The following is a 21,259-nucleotide window of genomic DNA, read 5'->3' as shown; positions in this document are numbered from 1 at the left end:
TGATGAGGCAGCACTGATGAGGAGGCACTAACATGCAGCACTGATGGGCACTGATAGGCGGCAATGATATGCAGCGCTGATGGGCACTGATAGGCGGCACTGATAGACGGCACTGATGGGCAGACACTGATTACTGATAGGCGGCACTGATAGACGGCACTGATGGGCAGACACTGATTACTGATAGGCGGCACTGATGAGGAGGCACTAATATGCAGCACTGATGGTCACTGATAGCTGGCACTGATATGCAGCGCTGATAGGCAGACACTGATTACTGATAGGTGGGATTGATGGGCAGACACTAATGGGCACTGACAGGCATTACTGATGGGCACTGACTGGCTGCACCGGTGGGCACTATTGGGGCCACACTGAAAATCAGGACACTAATGATCAGTGCCCTGATTGTCAGTGCAAATGTCCCGGCTGAGGAATGCCACTTACCGGCTCTCCAGTTAGTGGCATTCCAATAACCAGCATTTCCGGTTTACACTGATCAGCTGTGATTGGACACAGCTGATCACATAGTAAAGAACCTACATCATAGGCTCTTTGCCGTGATTGGCGATGGGCGGTGCCCTAGGACACGGAGCACCACCAATCTCTGTGCTGCGCGCCAAGGAAGTGAGGATGTCGTATTACGTCCTCCCAGAACGAGAGTGCTCCCGCATGTTCGTCATTTCACTATACGGCGGGCAGGAAGTAGTTTATCACTTACTGAGTATGAAGCTTCTTTATCTTTTAATCCCTATGTTCTAGTCTAAGCTGGTGCCATGATTGCTGCCCCAGGTTTCCTGTTTTAGGATGGCTCCTTGCAGCGTTCTATGGAGCCAACCTTGCATGCAGTGCTGGATTAGGCAGTCGAAACCTTGGGGCCCGCCTCGCAGGTTTCTGGAGGCTTCTCATGCACGTGCTTTAGTGGGATGACATTGAACTCAGTAGTGGGCACATCGGTCACTAGACGAAGACAAACTGTAATGTGAAGCTGATGTCTATGATTTATGGACTTTAAAGTGACATTAAAGGTTTTTCTTTTTTAAATAAACAGGTCACACTTACCTGCTCTGCGTAGCGGTTTCGCACAGAGCAGCTCTGATCCTCCTCTTCTCGGGTCCCCCACTGGCACTCAAGGCCCCTCCCACCCGCCGAGTGCCCCCATAGCAAGCGGCTTGCTCCAGAGCTGCTGTTCCATGTGTCCATTCACACACAGAGCATGGCTCAGCCCTGCCCCTGCTTTCTCCTCATTGGCTCACTGGCTGTGATTGACAGTAGCGTGAGCCAATGGCTACTGCTGCTGGCTCAGCCAACGAGGAGGAAGAGACCCGGGAGAGCCAAGACTCTTGTGCACATTGCTGGATCAAGATAGGGCTCAGGTAAGTATTGGGGGGGGGGGGCTTGGTGCTCTGCTAGACACAGAACGTTTTTCACCTTCATGCATAGAATACATGAAGGTAAAAACCTTCAGCCTTTACAACCACTTCAAGTTATTAGGTACGTTACATTAATACAGTATTTTCTCTAATGTCTTTAATGTCAAGTTTTCATTGCTTTGAGTTGATTACTTTTTTTCTATCTTTTATAAACAATTCTTTTTTTTTTATTCTTTATTTTATCAAAATGTATTATACACAAGAAGGTAAAAACATTTTCCCTACAGGGATATACATTAACAAATTTTGTTTCCATACCTTTTTTTACCCTTAACCCCCCCCCCCCCCTCCACCCCACTCTCAGACCCTTCTTTCTCCTCTTCTCTAGGTAATCTTAATCTCACTGTATTTCCTTGTTAATTTAAACTTTTTCCACTTTTTCCACTTGGCGCCTCCCGACCCTTTAAGAGGTTTAGGATGCCAGGGGGGCGGGATTTAAGATCATGCGATAGTTGTGATTGGCCATTATGGCAGTCACATGACCTAAAAACTCCCAATCGCTAATTGCGATTGGGAGCTTCCTGTTCAGCACTGGTAACTGTTTCGGTAGTGCACACAGCTGTACTGACCCCACAGCTCCCAACTGTCCCTGATTTGGAGCAATGTCCCTCTTTCCCTCATTCCTCCTCATTTGTCCCTCATTTTGGTCTGATCTATATAGATGTATATAAAATGCTATTTTTATCTATCAAAAACGGTTTCCCGGTGCTAAACCTTTCATCCAAATTCTAAATTGCCACATTTGTAAATTTCAAAAGCCAATATAAAGGAATAGTAGTGGTAAAAAAAAAAAAAAAAAAACCCTTGTGTGTTTAAAGTAATTGTAAAGGACAACCACTTTCCGCCCGCCATATAGCAAAATGATGGCAGCAAAGTAGTTTCAATACCCTGACCAGGATATTAAGCCGCTGCGCAGCCCCGGGGGTGTGCATTGCAGCGATCGTTGTTGCCGTGTGTCAGTCCGACACACCGCAACACCGATCTCGGTAAAGAGTCTCTGACGGAGACTCTTTACCACATGATCAGCCGTGTCCAATCACAGCTGATCACGATGTAAACAGGAAGAGCCGGTGATCGGCTTTTCCTCACTCACGTCTGTCAGCAAAGGAGAAAAACTTATTTACAACGTTTTGTAACTGAAACAAAAAAAAACATTTTTTTTCAAAATTTTCGATTTTTTTTAAATTTGTTTAGCAGAAAATAAAAATCCCAGAGGTGATCACATACCACCAAAAGAAAGCTCTATTTGTGGGAACAAAATGATAAAAGTTTGGGTACAGTGATGGATGACCTTGCAATTGTCATTCAAAGTGCGACAGCGCTGAAAGCTTAAAATTGGTCTGAGCAGGAAGGTGTATAAGTGCCCGGTATTGAAGCTGTTAAATAACAAACATGTTATACTTACCTCCACTGTGCAGCTTGTTTGGCCCCTAACATCCTCTTCTGGGGTCCCCCGGCGGCTCTCGCGGCTCCTCCCCGCATCAGATAACCCCCTAGGAGAAGCACTCTCCGGGGGGGGGGGGGGGTTACCTTGCGGGCGCGCTCCCGAATCCAACATTTGCGTCCACAGACATGAATGCCGGACTCGGCTCCGCCCCCCCAGCGCCCACATCATTGGATTTGATTGACAGCAGCGGGAACCAATGGCTGCGCTGCTACCAATCTATCCAATCAAGAGCTGGGACCCTGTGGAGAGAGGGAGAGCACGTTCTCACCGAAGAGATGAAGGGGCTCAGGTAAGTAAAACGGGGGGGGCTGGGGGGCTGGTGACTGGCAGGTATTTTTTCACCTTGTCTTAAGGTGAAAAAACACAAGGGTTTACAACCCCTTTAATGAATCTCTTTTTTTTGTTAATTCTCCTGTGGCAGGGGGCGTGTCCTATGCCTACATACTTTTGCTAGTAGGTGTCTCTCATTCCCATCTCAAAAAGTTGGGAGGTATGTGACCCTGATTCACGCAAATATGTGGCCGCACGGCACTAAGGCCCAGCCGCCATATTTGCGTGCGGCACCAAGGGGTTAAGAAAGCGTCACTGTAATTTTATTTTAAGATCAAATTAATTTAAAATTTAAAAACTGAGGGATTAATACTGCTGTAGATATTTAACATACACATATGGATAAAGAAAGAAAAGGGCAGGCGGGACTTTTGACATGCCACGTGATTTTACTTTATAGCAATTTTTAAGCATACCCATTTACAATTGTTGTTTTCTTTATAGTATATAATACTTCATGCGACACTTCCAAAAACTCCTGAAGAAGCTCCTGTGAGCGAAACATGTAGAGTAAGAAGTGGTTGTACATGTTTAAAGAAATATTACATGACTTGTAAATGCTCACTGCGATTTTAAAGAATTGTTTAAATAAAATTTATATATTTTTTTCAAATTGATTGTTTGTTCGACATTTTGGTACCTTTAAAGTCCCGCCTGCCCTTTCTTTCTTCATTTACATGAATGGGACGTGGTACCGAATTTTGATTTCTTGTCGCCCAGTTCTCTAATATATACACATATGGAGTTATTACTGCAACGTTTATTTGAAAAGGATTTTATATAACTGAAGATGGTGACCTGCTTCTTATACCGAATTCCCATGACTGTATTAGGTAATTAGCAGAACCCCTCCCCCCCTAATTACTATCTGCATCTTCAATGCCGACACTTCTGCCTCCTTGTTCAACAACTGCCGAGATAAAATCTTGGTCACAGAGCCCATTGTTTTCAACTGGTCAGACCAGACCAGCAAACTCTCATTGTGAGAGAGCAAGACATGAGGACAGTACATTGTTACTAGGAAGAAAACCCGGCCAGTATGTGGAGTGAGTAAATATGGCCGCCCCTTGTATACCGTGCAGAGAAATAAGGTCTGCGGCACCCTGCGGTTTGCAGATGCGTGGGAGTGCCAACAACCATTAACGGCACAGCCATGTATCTGCTACACGGCGGTGCGTTTCTGTGCATGTCAGGACAGAGCGCACTTTTGTGTTTGTTCCCCATACACAGTAGATATCCAATGTGTGTGACAGCGCTGGACGTGTATGCAGTCTGGAATCCCTGGAGGTGATCTGGGGAATGTGTTGTCCTCCATGGGGGGTGTGCAGGGTCAGGACTAGACGTGTGCAGTTCATTTCGCTCCAAATTAAAATTTCGGGTTCGTTTCAATTTCGCTACTATTCCAATTCAGAAATTTGGACAAATTCAAATTTCTGAATTAGAATTATACCGGAATTTAAACAAATCCTAAATAACAAAAAAAAAAAAAGAAAATTCCAATAGTTTTCGAATCGTTTTCGAATTTAACTAGTTTTCCAATTTCCAAAGAGAATAAATTAGAATAGAAAATAAAGGAATAGAAAAAAAAAAGATTATTATTTCTATTATATTCCTTTATTTTCTATTCAGTTTTTTTCTCTTTGGAAATTGGAAATCTATTCGAATTAGAAAACTATTTGATCCGAATCCGAAAAATTTTAATCAACGAATAAAAAGGAGAACGAATTCTGAAAACAAATTAAATGAATGAAACAAATTTAAGTAAACAAATGTTAATAACGAATCGAAACATTACAAAACTAATTTTTTCATTCTGCACATGTCTAGTTGGGACAAAGAGTGGGCAGGAGGGGTGACTGCCCTGGGCGCAGTGGTATCATGTGAGGTGGGGGGGGAGGGGCTTCATGGTGAGTTCCTAACTACCAGCTGGGGACAGCAGCTTCAGAGTAACATACATATGTGCTGAGGTTGAGCATATTTGTGCTAGGAGGGGGAGGGAGAAGAGGATTAGTGCTAGGAGGGGGAGGGGGAAGAGGATTGGTGCTAGGAGGGGGAGGGAGAAGAGGATTGGTGCTAGGAGGGGGAGGGAGAAGAGGATTGGTGCTAGGAGGGGGAGGGAGAAGAGAACTAGTGTTAGGAGTGGGAGGGAGAAGAGGATTAGTGCTAGGAGGGTGGAGGGAGAAGAGGTATAGTGCTAGGAGGGGGAGGGAGACGAGGATTGGAGCTTGGAGGGAGAGGGAAAAGAGGATTGGTGCTTGGAGGGGGAGGGAGAAGAGGTATAGTGCTAGGAGGGGGAGGGAGAAGAGTATTGGTGCTTGGAAAGGGAGGGAGAAGAGGATTAGTGCTAGAAGGGGGAGGGAGAAGAGGATTAGTGCTAGGAGGGGGAGGGAGAAGAGGACTAGTGCTAGGAGGGGGAGGGAGAAGAGGACTAGTGCTGTGAGGGGGAGAGAGAAGAGGATTAGTGCTAGGAGGGGGAGGGAGAAGAGGATTAGTGCTAGGAGGGGGAGGGAGACGGGGATTGGAGCTTGGAGGGAGAGGGAAAAGAGTATTGGTGCTTGGAAAGGGAGGGAGAAGAGGATTAGGAGGGGGAGGGAGAAGAGGATTAGTGCTAGGAGGGTGGAGGGAGAAGAGGTATAGTGCTAGGAGGGGGAGGGAGAAGAGGATTGGAGCTTGGAGGGAGAGTGACAAGAGGATTGGTGCTTGGAGGGGGGGGGAGAAGAGGTATAGTGCTAGGAGGGGGAGGGAGTAGAGTATTGGTGCTTGGAAAGGGAGGGAGAAGAGGATTAGTGCTAGGAGGGGGAGGGAGAAGAGGATTAGTGCTAGGAGGGGGAGGGAGAAGAGGATTAGTGCTAGGAGGCGGAGGGAGAAGAGGATTAGTGCTAGGAGGGGGAGAGAGAAGAGGATTAGTGCTAGGAGGGGGAGGGAGAAGAGAATTAGTGCTAGGGGGGGGGGGAGGAAAAGAGGTATAGTGCTAGTAGGGAGAGGGAGAGGAGGATTGGTGCTAGGAGGGGGGGGGGGGGGAGAAAAGGATGGTGCTTGGAGGGGAAAAGAGAAGAGGATTTGCACTGGGTTGGAGATTTCAGCAAGGGGGGGTTGTGCTGGAGGAGGGGGAGCTTTCGTTTGGGGAGAATTTTGGCTTGCAAATGGGAATTTATGCTTGGAGTTAAGAGTGCAGATTAGCGCTTACATTTTGGGGGGGGGGGGGGTTGGGGGGGGGTTTGCTGACACATAATGCTCATACATTTTGGGAGGTGCCATTTGGCATCCTTTGCCTTGGGCGCTAGATGACCTTGTCCCGGAACTGAGGGGGGGGGGGGGTAGGTGGCCTATGAAGGCAAGACGTGGATGAGCCTTGTTAAGGGTCTCAGATGCTGCCTCTGTTAGCGATGGAAAGGCGTTCAGCAAGATAAATTGGGATAGGTGTAGAGGCGTGCTTGATATGGGAGGTCGCACACTTGAGGTTATTGTTAAAAAAAAAAAAATGTTTATTGAAAATTCGCAGTTCACAGATGAGTAGAGCCAACGCGTTTCGCCTCCCCCTTTCATCAGGGCTGTGATGGTTGGTATGGTCGGGCATGACCTTGAACCAGAAGTCGAATACTAAAAGAGCTTTTTAGGTGCTGTAAAATTACAGGGAGAACGGGCATGTCCTCAAGTGTGATGACCTTCCATATCGAGCGCACCTCTACACCCATCCCACGCACAGCAGTGTGAACCTAGCCTTAGACAGCTGCCACTACACCTAGCATCATTACTGAACATAGGCGTGCGTAGGGGGTGTGCCAGGAGATTCCCCCTACTGCCCAGGCACCCCCCCCACCCCGTGTTGCACCTTTTTCCCCAGCATTATTGGTTCTCATCCTAAAAAAAAAGAAAACTAATGCAGCCACCACATCTAATATGATTGGTAAGCTGTATTATATTACATTTTTGGTTTAATACCGCTTTCCCAATTTAAATTTTTTGCAAGGGTCATTTTTTTTTTTTTTTAAACCACCCCTTTAAAACGCTATAGCGTATTAAGTGTTTCCAGTAAAAAAAAAAATATATACACATCATAGAAACATACGCAATACACACACAGCTCCCACGCTACACAAATTGCCGTAATGCAGCAGTAGGTTCCATTAATGTCTGGCTCCTTCCATTAGTAATGGATATAATAATACACAAAAACACTTAAGAAAATCTAGATGTAAAACGCCACGTTATGGTGAGCAACAGAAGAAGCTCTCCACATCCAACGGTCTCATCTCAGAACAAATCACCACCAAGTGTATTCACTTCACCAGATGGAGTCATAGCGTGCAATACTCACAGTTATCACCCTGATAGTCCGGTACAAACTGCTCATCGTTGTCCGGGACTTGGGCTGCAAGAGAAGAAGAAGAAGAGGGAGAAAATTAGTTTTCTGAAGGCAAAAATTATTTAAAAAAACACTCCACCCCCCCCCCACCCACCTACATGACAAATATCATACAGTGTGGTCAAGCAATCAGATCATCAACCAACCAAAGTCATTACCCACTTTGTCCCTCTTTGCCAATACAGGCTTGTGAAGTATCCACTATATTCTAAAAGGAGGAAAGCCGGCCCCGTAAAGGAGGATTTGTTAGAGCAGGGGGTCTTCAAACTTTCAAAAAGGGCCAGTTTACAGTCCTTCAGACTTTAGAGAGGCTAGACTGTGGCCAGCAGGAGTAGAAAGTTTCCTGGCATCAGTGGGAGTGAACAATGCCCCATCATTGGTGTCAGTGAAGAATAGTTCCCCATCATTAATGTCAGTGGGAGGAATAGTGCCCCATCATTGGTGTCAGTGGGAAGAATAGTGCCCCATCATTGGTGTGAGTGGGAAGAATAGTGCCCCATCATTGGTGTCAGCGGGCGTAATAGTGCCCTATCATTGGTGTCAGTGGGAGGAATTATGCTCTATTGTTAATGTCAGTGGAAGGAATTGTGCCCTGAGGGTCAGATAAAGGCAAGCAAAGGGCCGCATTTTGGGGACCACTGTGTTAGATCAACAAAATTTGACAAAACCAACTAAATTTCTTTTTTGTACCCCCCAAAAAAAATTATATTATATATATATATATCTATATATATATATATATCTATATATATATATAGATATATATATATATATAGAAATATATATATATATATATAGATATATATATAACCACTTTACTCCTGAAGATTAGTAAAAACCCCAAAACATTTAATATTTTCTGAAGGCAGACACCCTAGAGAATAACAAAATGGCAATTCAAATTTTTTGTGTCACACGATATTCTCACAATAGTTTATGAAACACAACATTTCAGGAAGAAATACACTAAGGATAAATCAGCCAGTTTTTTTGTAAAATATTAAAGACCGGATTGCACCAAGTAAAAAGATACCAAACATGTCAAGACTTAAAATTGCGTGCGCCTGTGAAATGAGCACTGCGACAAAACTTCAGTACCTTGTATTCTACATAGGCAACGTTTTAAAAAACCCCTACAGGCCATCAGTTTAGAGCATTGGTTCTCAACCTCATTCCTCAAGTACCCCCAACGGGCCATGTTTTGGGAACTTCCCTTAAATAAAATGCCTCTTATTAGTACCATGTCATTGATATTGATTTAAAGCAGCCGTGCAAAGTAAAAGAAAACCTGAAAACATGACCCGTTGGGGGGGGGGGGGGTACTTGAGGACTGAGGTTGGGAGCCACTGGTTTAGAGTCGACCATGAATAAAGTGTCAAAAAGTCCCCTATGTATACATTGTTTTGGTGACAGGCTCTCTCTTAAAGACCCCCCGATGTCTCACCTGCACTCCAATGAAGCTAATGGAGTGCAGATCGCACTATTAAAGTAATTTATGACTTTATTTTTTATTTTTTTTAAATAACAAACAGATCATACTTACCTCCACTGTGCAGCTCGTTTTGCACAGAGTGGCCCCCGATTATCCTCTTCTGGGGTCCCCCGGCGGCTCTCGCGGCTCCTCCCCGCATTAGATATCCCCCTAGGAGAAGCGCTCTCCCGGGGGGGGGGGGGTTATCTTGCGGGGTGCGCTCCTGAGTCCAGCATTTGTGTCCACAGACACAAATGCTGGACTCGGCCCTGCCCCCCGGCACTCGCATCATTGGATTTGATTGACAGCAGCGGGAGCCAATGGCTGCGCCGTCATGCTGCGTCTATTGACACAGACAGCAGGACTCAGCCCCGCTACAGGCGTCATTGGATTTGATTGACAGAAGTGGGAGCCAATGGCTGCGCTGCTATCCAATCAGGACCCAAGACACCTGGAAAGACCAGGTTCAGGTAAGTAAAAGGGGGGCTTGGGGGACGGGACGGGACGGGGGGGGGGGTGCTGCATGACAAGGGGACTGCATGACAGGAGGTTTTTCACCTAAATGCATAGAATGCATTTAGGTGAAAAACCTCAAGGGTTTACAACCCCTTTCAGGAGAAGAGGCAAGGGGAGGTGTTCTGTAGTCCTGTGATAAGGTGACAACCCATATCCATAGATACAGTACACTGAGTTAACGAACCTAAAAGTTAAAAACCCCAGGAAGTCAGCACAGCGCAGGGATGGTGGGAGCCCCTCATAATGATAAATTTATCATAACGAACATTCATTATTGTTACGAAAAGTTTACGAGCCTAACAAAAATTCGTATTTCGTACGAATGCAAATTGAATTTCGGACACGAATTACGAATTAATTTTAATGCGAAACGGAACTAAACAAATTTATTGACGGCGCACATGTCTACTTTTTATCGGCTCGCTGTACGTCTTGTACGTCACTACGTTCGTAATTGTTGGCCAACATTTATGTGACCGTGTGTATGCAAGACAAGTTGGAGCCAAACACCCTTCAGACAAAATTTCACGGTTTTGTTGTCGGAAAGTCTGATCGTGTGTACGGGGCATGAGGATACATTTTAATGGTTGCCACTTACCACAGAAGTCAGATTATAGCAACCTGTCTAAGGAAGTACATATGGACAGTTTCCATTGGCCACATAAAATATAATTCCAGAACGTAATCAGGTAAAAAGCATATATGACTGAGAATACACAAGTAAGAAAACCATTTCTCTTTAGGTTTCTGGTTGAGTGCCTCTAAAAGAGAGTTAAAGGAGACTTATCTCTCTCTCATGACAGGTGTACTTTAAAGCTGAAGTCCCAGATAGGCAAATATGGTCTAAATGCAACCAGTATGTGTGTTCTTACTTGAACCTTGGTGTGCACCAATGCCTTTGCAAACCCAGACATTACCTTGTAAAAGTAGCAGTTACATCATCACTGTGCTGTACATAGCCTGTGCAGAGCTGTGGGAGGGGCCCAGCAACTCCACCCACTACAGGCTGCCTGTAGAAAAACTAAAGGAGGGGGGCGGGGACAGGACCAGTCACCCTGCCCAAGAAGAGAGAACAGCAGTGAGTGGCCTATATTAGAGGAAGCTTCAGTACGGAGGCAGAGATCAGAGCTGTGGGAGGGGCCCAGGAAATCCACCCACTACGGGCTGCCTGCAAAAAACTAAAAGAGGGGGCGGGGACAAGACCAGTCACCCTGCACAAGAAGAGAGAGCATCAGTGAGCGGTCTTTATTACAGGAAGGAAAAGTCTCACATTGGATCATTGCACAGATCTGGAAGAAATACACAAAGCACACCGAGATTCAAAAAGGAAGAATACGTATGACGGATGTATTTTGATATTATTTGCTTATACCGGAGTTTGGCTTTAAAAAGTACACAGAACCATCTATATATTTGTGTTTATCAAATATAAACTTTTGATTTTATTATATTTGTACAGTGCTGACATATAATGCTCTGTTTTACGATGTACATAAATCAATCAAGGTTGACCTTTGCTTAAAAATAGTGGCCTTATAAAGCTCAGGTTGGCACATACGTAACTCAAAGGCTGGGTAGATTCCAATTAAAGCACAACTCCACTCCATTGTTGTTTTACAAGCATATTTGGCCTCGTGACGGAGATCCCTCCATTAATTCCTGTCCAAGTGATGAGCGTCAGACAGAACAGGAATCTCCTCTAAGGAGATACAAAGAACATAAAATTGTCAGACATTCTAATGCATGCAGCCCAACTCCGGGCAAACATTTTCTTTACTTATGCAGTGGGGCTGTGCCCGCACTGCACGGGTCAACTGCTCGTTTTGTTTAGGGGTGAGCAGAAAGCTTAAACTCACCCAATCCTTTCATTCTCCGGATAAAACGGCGCTCAACCACAGTCCAGCAGTGAACTGTTTCTAGTCTATGGAGCCTGCTCTGGTCATGATGACGTCAAGAACAGTCCACTATTCAAGACTGCTAGAGTGTGGGGAGTGCCAGACCGGTTTTGTGTTGGGAGGATTGGAGGATTAGATAAGTATATCCCCACTTTTCTCTGCCCTAGAAAAAAAAATGAGCAGTTAACCCATGCAGTGCGTGCACAGCCCCACTGCATGGGAAGAAAAAAAGAAAAATTTGTCCCGAGTTCAGCTTTAAAGTGCCAGTTTGCTTTTGGACCATGTTTAGTAAACAGAGCACAAGAGGGAAACCCTCACAAACATGGCAAAACATGTATACTCCATGCATACGTTGTCCCTGGTGAAATTCAAACCCAAGACCTCAGACCTCCAAAGCAAGAGTGCCAACTGCTTACCCACCTTATCGCTAACAGCCCCTATGTACTTTGGCTCCCAACTGTCCCTCACTTGGAAGGATCATATAATTTGGAACCAAATCCTACCATCGTATTATAACAACCCCTATGTATCTGTACTTTAAGCGTTAGAAAAAGTCAGCAAAAAAAGGGCCCTTAGGTAGTTTGATTGGCAGAGGTGCCTAATGTGGTTGTTCAAAGGATAGGCATGAGTCGTCTGCTTTGGTAAAACATCCACTTACTTTATTTCAACAAGTGGCTTTAAATTGCCACTTCCTCCATTTAAGGTGATAAAAATTGGTGTCTAGTATCAGCTGGTAGTGAGATCCACTTGGGGAATATTCTTAATTGGCCATTGGGTGGAATGCAGTGATGTCATCTAGGTGGGTCACATGTAGCTCATTACATGGAGAGACACTTGTAGGGACTGTATCATTTGGAACCAAATCCTGACATCTTATTGTAACAGCCTCTATGTATTCATATTTCGAGCATAGCTCCCGACTGTCCCTCGCTTGGAAGGATCATATCATTCGGAAACAATCCTGCTATTTTATTGTAACTGCCTCTATGCATAACTTCAGTCAGTCCATCTCTTGGAGAGACTGTATCATTTGGAACCAAATCTTGCCATCACTACGTATCTACACATTCAAGCATATAAAGCCCAACTGTTCCTCACTTAGAAGGACTGTATCATTTGAAACCAAACCCTTACATCTTATTGTAACAGCCCCTATGTATCTATACTTTAAGCAAGACCCCCAACTGTCTCTAACTTGGAAGGACCATATTGTTTAAAACCAAATCCTGACGTTTTATTGTAGACTCTGAGCATAGCTTCAGTCGGTCCCTCACTTGGAGAGAGAGTATCATTTGGAACTAAATCCTGCCATCTTATTGTAATAGCTTCTATGTATCCATATTTCTAGCATAGCTCCCAACTCTCCCTTACTTCACTTAGTGGGATTGTCCATCATTTGGAACCAAAATGTTGCCATCTTAAGCTGGCCATAGATGGGTAGAATTTATATTGAAAATTCTTAGAAAAGGATTTTGAAAAAAAGTTTGTTAATTTTTCTAATCGTTAGTGAGGTCAAATTAACGTTTGTTTTTGACCACAGTGGCAAGTGTATGAGGTCTTCGTTCAGTAAATTCCATTCATTCCAAAATCAGATGTTTAAAGCAAACAATATCTTTCAAATGACATTTGAATGTTCAGAGCATTTTCATACGAATTTTCATTCTATGGCCAGCTTTATTGTAACAGCCCCCTATGTATCTACACTTCGAGCAAATCTCCCAACTGTTCCTCACTTGGAAGTACAGTTTAATTTGGAACCAAATCCCACCATCCTCTTTTAACAGTCCCTACGTATCCATACTTAAAGCAAAGTTCCCAATTGTCCCTCATTCAGAAGGACCTTATCATTTGGAACCAAATCTTGCCAATTTTATTGGAACCTCCTCTATGTATGTGTACATCGAGCATAGCTTCAGTCAGTCCCCCACTTGGTGAGACTGTATAATTTGGAACCAAATCCTGCCATCTTATTGTAATAGCCCCTATGTATCTACACTTCGAGCAAAGCTCTCAACTGTCCCTCACTTAAAAGGACCATATCATTTGGAACCAAATCTTGTCATTCTATTGTAATCGCCCCTATCTATGTAGACTTTGAACATAGCTTCAGTCAGTCCCTCACTTAGCCCCTATGTATCTATACTCTGAGCATAGCTCCCAACAGTCCCTCACTTGGTGGAACTTTCCACTATTTGGAACCAAATCCCTCAATCTCTCATTCCTCCTCAAACATCCCACCTCAGATATAGAGATCAATACATTTACTATTTAACAGTCAAAAGCTGTTTATATTGCACAAAGCTTCAACAAACCTTCAGATTATTGCTCTGGTTAGTTTTAAATGGTAAAACAGTGATAAGTAAAGGATTGGAAACTCTGGGTAGATTTAAGGGTATCCCTTGTAGTGGTGTTGCACCCGCACTGTGGGGGCTAATTGCTTGTTTTGTCCAGGGGGAGATCCCCTGCTTCACCCAGCAAATGGCGCTCCCCCACACTCGAGTGGCGGACTGTCCCTTGGCATCAACACATCCGGTGTAGAGCGTTGGACACCGCTTTGGTCTTGATCACTTCAGGCCTTTATACCGCTGGAGCATAGGGGAGGAGAGGCTGTGAGGACCGGTCTAGCAGCGAGGAAGAGTGGAGGATCGGGTAAGTAAATCTTTTTTGTCCCCCCCCCAGACCTAAACATGCAAAAAACTTGCAGCGTGGGTGCAGACAAGGTGTATATCCTTAGCTTCTTCTTGATGGTCTATTTTATTACAGTGGGTTGCATTAAGACCATACATTCATAAAGACTGGGCTGCCAACACAAGTCAACGAGGAAAACATGACTGGTGCCTTTTTTTGGCAATTTCATATGCTGGAGTGCAGCATGTTAGTACCTACTGTACTTGTGCATTGAATGGCACTGCAACACACCACATATGGTGCCAAGTGTTGCGGTAAAACACAACACACAGGTGCAAAGCCGGCCCTAATCTATTCTGTTAAGAGGGGTAATTTTTTTCCCTTCTCAGAAGATTGGGAGGTATGCTTTGGGCAGGGTTCTGAAAGGGATCTCCCGATAATTAATATTATATATATATATATATATATATATATTTTTTTTTATTATTTACATACACACAAACACTCACACACTACCAGTAGGTTGCAAAAAAAATAAAAAAAATAATAGGGTAGGATTTGAATATATCAATCTTGCATGTCTGAAAGTACAACACGGATTCCACTATACATATAAAACATAGTATTTAGTCCTCGAGACTAAAATCAATTCCAAAAACCACATGCAAAGCATAGCTGCCCTTAGCACACAAGCAACCAGTGATCTGCACTAGGCCTGCAATGAAATTGTGCACTGTACACATATGTAAAACAGCCACAAACTGCCTATTGTTCAGTGTTTGTGTACCCTCTCTGTGTATTTAGCTAGTAAAACCAGGAAAATGAAAAGGGGTTATTGTGCAACTATTGTATTGATGTAGCAAATGTTTGTCCTTCAGACGTTATGCGATCCTATTGTACGCAGAAGACAGAGGTGTACGCCAAATCGGTGGGAGTGAAACGCATGAAAAAAGTTATTTTATTTCTCTTAATTCTCATGCTAAATGTAGGTGTGCTGTAGAAATTTCAATAATTGTCACATAAGGCTACTTGTTTCCTGTTCGGTCAGAACTCAAATCTTAAATATTTATTTTGGCAGATCAAAAATAAAGTGGGATTTTTTTTTTTTTCAGAAACGTTTGATTAAAAGTTGGAATTAAATAAACAAAAAGTTGTTGAGAGGGGTAATACTAATCCCCTCCTCATTATCCCTAAACTGTATCATGTTATTGCTATGTTGCAAGGTTACAAAGCTGGTCAGGTTGAAAAAAAAAAAAAAAAAAAAACATACACAACCACAAAAAAAAAAAAAAAATCATCTAGTTGAAAGAATAGAAAAAATAAATTAAAAGGTTCCTGCTATAAATTTTATTCCTACTAGTAACACATTATTTATATATATATTTTTTCTCTCTCTCTCTTTCTCTAATGTATTCTTTATTTTATTTGTACACATACATATACACAATAGTGTATATATATATATATATATATATATATATATATATATATATATATATATACACATACACACACACATATATATACACACATACACACATATTTCCATATATTCTAAAATAATAATATATTATTATAATTTTAATAATATAATTATAATATAGTATTATTTATGTCACTGGACATTGACAATTTCAATCACTAAAAGATGAACACAAAAAAGTATGTGCGCCCCCAAACAAATAACATACTTTTTATGACTTTTTTGAAGCAGGAGCATGACCTCTACGAGAAATAAACATTACACATGTCTGCCAATTTTAACACATTATTACTACTAATTTGCTTGAATTATGGTCAGTTATCAAAAGTTTGTGGTTCGATGTGAAATTTTCAGCACACGCAAAGACAACCTAAGAATATTTCTTGACTGGAAGCACTGTGCAAAGGAGAACGAGAAAAAAAAAAAAAAAAGAGAGTCAACCAAGATAGACTGTTGGGTGAATTCAAGAAACATTTTGAAGAGGCCAAGTTTCTCCAAAGGGAGCGTTCTCAAGTACGAAGAGACAGGGGACAAGGCCTATGGGTGCCCCTAATTCTGCATACAACTATACATTGTCAGAAAATGGCACAAATCATTATTAATCAAATAAAACAACTTTTTGTAATTTGGCCGAATTTGCAGCAACTCTGTGACTATACTGTTGAAAATAAAAAAACTAAAAATAAATAAACCTTTTGTTTACACAAGAAATATCTCAATTCATCTTTGCAGCTGAATAGAGAGACGTGTAGCATAAATGGTTAAATAAAAAAAAAAAATTAAATTAAAAAAGCTATGGAAACGGGGCTTTTTTCCAAAGCTTTTAACTTTATTTTTATCAACTGTTTTAAATTCTACATGGTTTGGTCCTAATGACTTAAAATAAAAAATAACACAGAATGCTTGAATGTGTGCAATTTCCACATTATCACTAACAGGGATAAAAAAAAATAAAAAAAATAAATAAAAACAGTAAATAAAAAGTTGAGCCATCAATGGCTGGGGTGACAGTCAATAAACATTTAGCACTTCATGGTGCTGTTAGGTATTATTTTAATCTCAAAATTTTCCCTATAATTCCCCTTAAAAGAAAAAAAAAATTGCACTGGCATTTTTGGGAAATGCCAACAAGCATCTGAGTGATGAATTTGAGCAAGGGAAACAAGGCACACGGGCAGCGCAAAGAGGGTTAAAGCTGCCAAGTGGTAAATGCAGCATCATACTTAGGCTACATTATCATCAATCACAATAATGAAAAACAAAAATGCTGATGTACCTTGCATTAACCCGTTGGTGTCTACAGAAGCGCTACCGCACTGCAGCCTGACCAATCAGCACCTTTTGCAATTTGCATTACGCACCTGCTAACACTGCAGAACTACAAGTTCCAGCAGGCCTGAACAGCCATACAGGGACTTGTAGTTCCCCCAAAAACTGGATATCAGATTACCTGTAGCTATTGCACGCAGAGATAGCACTTGCAAACATGAGCAAATAAATGTTTCCCTGCCAGAAAGAAACCAACGTGTATAGTAAGCACTAACAGACAGATTAATGTATCTGTATCCAATCACAAGCTTAGCGTATTTCATTATTGCATTTGCTTAGTGCAACAGATGGGAGAGCCCTGGCTGCCCCAAATTGACAGAGGACACAAAAAAAAAAAAAAAAATTCAATCACATACTGAACTTAGTGAATACAGAGTAAAAAAAAAAGCTTCTGGGTGCAAAGTTCTGCAATCCTTAATATATGGAATGTATCTATCACTGGGTACGGTGAACTGCAATCTCATTGGGGTCCAGGTTTAAATTCACTTTGCACACTGAATGGCCTTCACGAATAAACCTTAATAACTTCGACAAACAAATCAGAAGAAAAGCATCAAGACTTTGCGTCAACCATACACCTTGCAAGCCCTCAATGACTTGAGTAGACTCTCATGTAACAACCTCAACAATGGCAACCACCTTTTACCAGTTTTAATGTCCAGGATGCTTCCGACAAGTTCAAGAAATTTATTATAATTCTACTCAGGATAGCAGTTTAGTTTTTTTTTTTGCACTTTCCTTTCCACTTTTTTTTTCAGCCAAGGTCAGATCTAAATGGTCTCGGTCTTTCCACCAATTTAACATGTTTACTGTAATACTCATTTTTTTCGACTATGTTATGTACATGATTGGTCAATAAATGTTTTACTTCTGCATCCGGTTCCTTATGTGCCTCATTCAAAGTCCCAATTCCCCCTTTCTATTACCCAAACAAGGGATGGAGACGCCTCTCTCCCCGAGGTGTTTCATTTAAAGTCCCAACCTTTCTTGTTTATAAAAGGTCAGATCTAAAGAACTTCAATAAGAATCATAGATCTACCAATCCATGTACCAACTACGAAGGGTCCAGTCACTGCATAGAGTCCTTCAAACTCACAATTTTTTTTATACAAAACTTCAGCACCAGGAAAACCATTTCTTTTCTCTAGTCTACAGTAAGCATAGCAAATATTTGATGATAACTGTGATATAAGTCTACAAAGCGTCCTACAAAGATTGTGAGAGTTTATGGGTCTTGGGCCTTGCCAGTTTGGTTGCTAAAGAATAGCAAGCAGTAAAAATGCAGCAGAACACAAAGTAGTAAAAGTAGCAAATTCTCTTTTTTATTTATCTTTTTAATTACTTGAGAATACAGGGAAACTTAGCAACAATAGAGACACGGCATGAGAAGATCGATTCAGGCTCCAGTCTAGGAGCTGACAAGGCTTGCAACAGAAATGGCATGCTGACGTCTAGGATTTGTCCAGCCCAGGTATATCAAGGGTTTACCAAAATAAATAATACATATAGTACAGAAACAGACCCATGAAAACCATTTACTATTACAAAGGCTGCATATTTAGTTTGGTTGATCAACATGGGTTCACTGGATTCTCCTACCAGATGGTGTGGACCTAAGCATCATGGAAACCACAAGGTTTTTTTTTTTTTAATCTAAAGGCTGGAGGATTCTGTTACCAAACAATAGCCTTTTCTATCCTATATTTTTTTTCGTTTCATAACAGTTTTCATGCAGTCAGGTTTTTAGACTTGTACCAAACTTTTGCTTTTTCTCATGGTGTTCGGAGACCAGTAATGGCAGAGAAAAAAAAATAAGTTTGGGACCAATTTGTTTACGGTTGAATATATTTTTTATTGTCCAAAATATTATTTTCTTACAAATACAAGGAACAACAATATTCTTGACAATAACAAGAAGAAAAACAGTATATAAAAACAGTAAAACAGTATATAAGTATATTCTATAGTACTCATGGCAATGCAAAAACGTGTAAATTGAATCAAGTTCAATATATATCGAAACCAAAACTGGACCAATTTGTTTTGATGTCGATTGACCTACCAGTATATTTTTGGCATGTTGTAGAAAACCAGAGGAACCAAAAGGAAACTTACACAAAAAAGACAAGCTCCTCAATCTTCTGAAAGAGAACTGAACCCAGGACCCAAAGTTAGAAGGCAAGAGCTAAATCACACAGCCATCCACTCATAATAGAAAATACGCCAAAAACGTATGCACCATCAGTTGCCTAACTGGCTTCTAGGATTTGACAGGATCTGGCCCAAAACATTTAAAGAAAGGAGTAGGATGACAGAAACAAACAGAAACAAACAAAATCTAATTATCATGACAGACAAAAAAAAAATAAAAATCTTAAGAACCCTCAGCTACTCAAAATAACAGAAATGCATGTTAATGCGATGTCCCATCATCAGTTATATCTTGGAAAAACAACAGTGTATTGTCAGAAATAATCCAAAACAACATTTAGTCATAAGGAAAAAAGGTCTGCCAAGGTTATCTGTGCAGGTTTATCCCACTCCATAGATATACCGGTGGTAGCAGGGGCAGGCAATGGCCCTCAAATTTCTGCTAGGATCTGAATAGTCAGCAATTTGGGCTCCTGTTACACCCCAAGTGTCAAATGTGATCATACGCTCAAAGCATCAAAGATGAAACCCAAAATTCAGCTAATTTAAAAGGCGGGCAATCATAAAAGGTGAAGTCTGGACAATCCCAGGATCCAGGTCTCAAAAGAAGCACAAGTATCCAGGGGTCATTTGTTGTCAGTGGTGGCACACACTGCCTCTACTTTCCAAAAATGTATACACTTGGCATTTGTGCAAGAACTGTGCACGTGAAAAGAGGTCATGACACATTTTTCATCCAAACCATTTGACACTTGACTTCAGTCAATAAGATATTTATTGCTGTCATTACTCATTTTGACCCTGTACAGAGGACAAAAGTTATGGCTAATTTTATAGGCAGTAGGCACATCTGGTTGTCCGGCACAGTGAAAAACACTTATCAGACTGGTCAGGAAATCATGTTGAGCTGTTACGGTGTCACCCAAGATAAGCCAGTGTTAGAGGCATCTCTCCACACTTCCTCCTTACCATGAACATGCCTGCCCAGGTATCCACACTTTCTCCTTACCATGAACATGCCTGCTCAGGTGTCCACACTTCCTCCTTAACATGAACATGCTTGCTCAGGTGTCCATACTTTCTCCATACAATGAACATGCCTGCTCAGATGTCAACACTTTCCCCTTACCATGAACATGCCTGCTCAGGTGTCCATACCGTTAATAGTTCTGCCTTAATTTGCAGAATCAGACTTCTCAACAATAGGATCATCCTAACATGGCTGCCTTCTGATGCTACCCAAGCTGGATACCTACTCATTGGCCATGTTAAATGCATATAAAGCAAAACACCTATTAGGCAACACCAGCAATTTAAGGGGCTTATTTAGTTATGTAAACAGCAAAGACACACAGTAAACCACTGCAAACGGTGTCATCGTTCAGCAGTTTAAAGCGTCCGACAAACTTTAAAAGGAGGATTTCTGATCACTCGACATTGCTCCCTGAACTTTCTCATGTCGTCCTAAGCTAGTAAGTGGATTGGAACAGAAATACTTTGAAGTACAAAAACTTCTAGCAGCCAATAAAATTTTAGTTTGCTGTAGCCAGACCTCAGAAAGTCATTTTTGACTGGTTGATATAGCTTACTGCACTTTGCACTGTCATATCAAAGCTCTCTTTTATCGCTCAATCCGTAAAACAAAGTAAAAAAAAAAAAAAAAAAAAAAAAAAAACACAACAGTATTTTTTTTTTCAACACTTGGAAAACAGACATCTCACATGCAAGCCTAGCAGTTCATTGTAAAGACCCACATACAATAATATAATGTTTGCTAATAGCTATTTGGAGACAGAATCGGAAGCCTGTTTTTCCTTTATTATTAGTGGCTGCGGAGGTGGAGATGGGAGCTGTATTAACATTTACGTGCCAGCTCCAGCCCACCCCCAAGATGTCATGCATTTACTAAATCAACAGAATGAAAAATAGCAAGGCAGATTGCGAAGATTTGTGAAGACCCCAAGCAAATGGCTGACACTGTCTAAGGTGCTTTCAAAAGATGTTTTTATTTTTTTTATTTATTTTTTTTTCGCTTTTTCTTTATACACTAGGGATTCTAAGAAACCCAAAACACACCTCTGTCAGTCAGAACACAAAGGGTTAGCGATTTAATTAAAATGAGTTCTATCCACTGTAACAATGACCCGCAGCCAAACAAGACAGAAGATGTATGAGTCACTCTTTCTGCCAGTGAATGAGACAGCTGATCT

General features: G+C 41.8%; 1 protein-coding gene across 5 annotated transcripts in view; it reads right to left on the bottom strand.

Annotated features, from left to right (window-relative positions):
• Window positions 1-21,259, bottom strand: part of ETV1 (ETS variant transcription factor 1) — a 113,266-nt gene that overhangs the window by 80,585 nt on the left and 11,422 nt on the right. For all 5 annotated transcript variants that reach the window (XM_073629528.1, XM_073629525.1, XM_073629527.1 and 2 more), the window contains one exon: window positions 7,529-7,582. In XM_073629528.1, the coding sequence (XP_073485629.1) occupies window positions 7,529-7,582 (54 nt within the window). The remainder of the gene's footprint in view (window positions 1-7,528; window positions 7,583-21,259) is intronic.

The sequence above is a fragment of the Aquarana catesbeiana genome, linkage group LG05, assembly GCF_042186555.1.
Source record: "Aquarana catesbeiana isolate 2022-GZ linkage group LG05, ASM4218655v1, whole genome shotgun sequence".
In the NCBI taxonomy this organism is placed as follows: Eukaryota; Metazoa; Chordata; class Amphibia; order Anura; family Ranidae; genus Aquarana; species Aquarana catesbeiana.
This window is presented reverse-complemented; position numbering and strand designations above follow the sequence as displayed.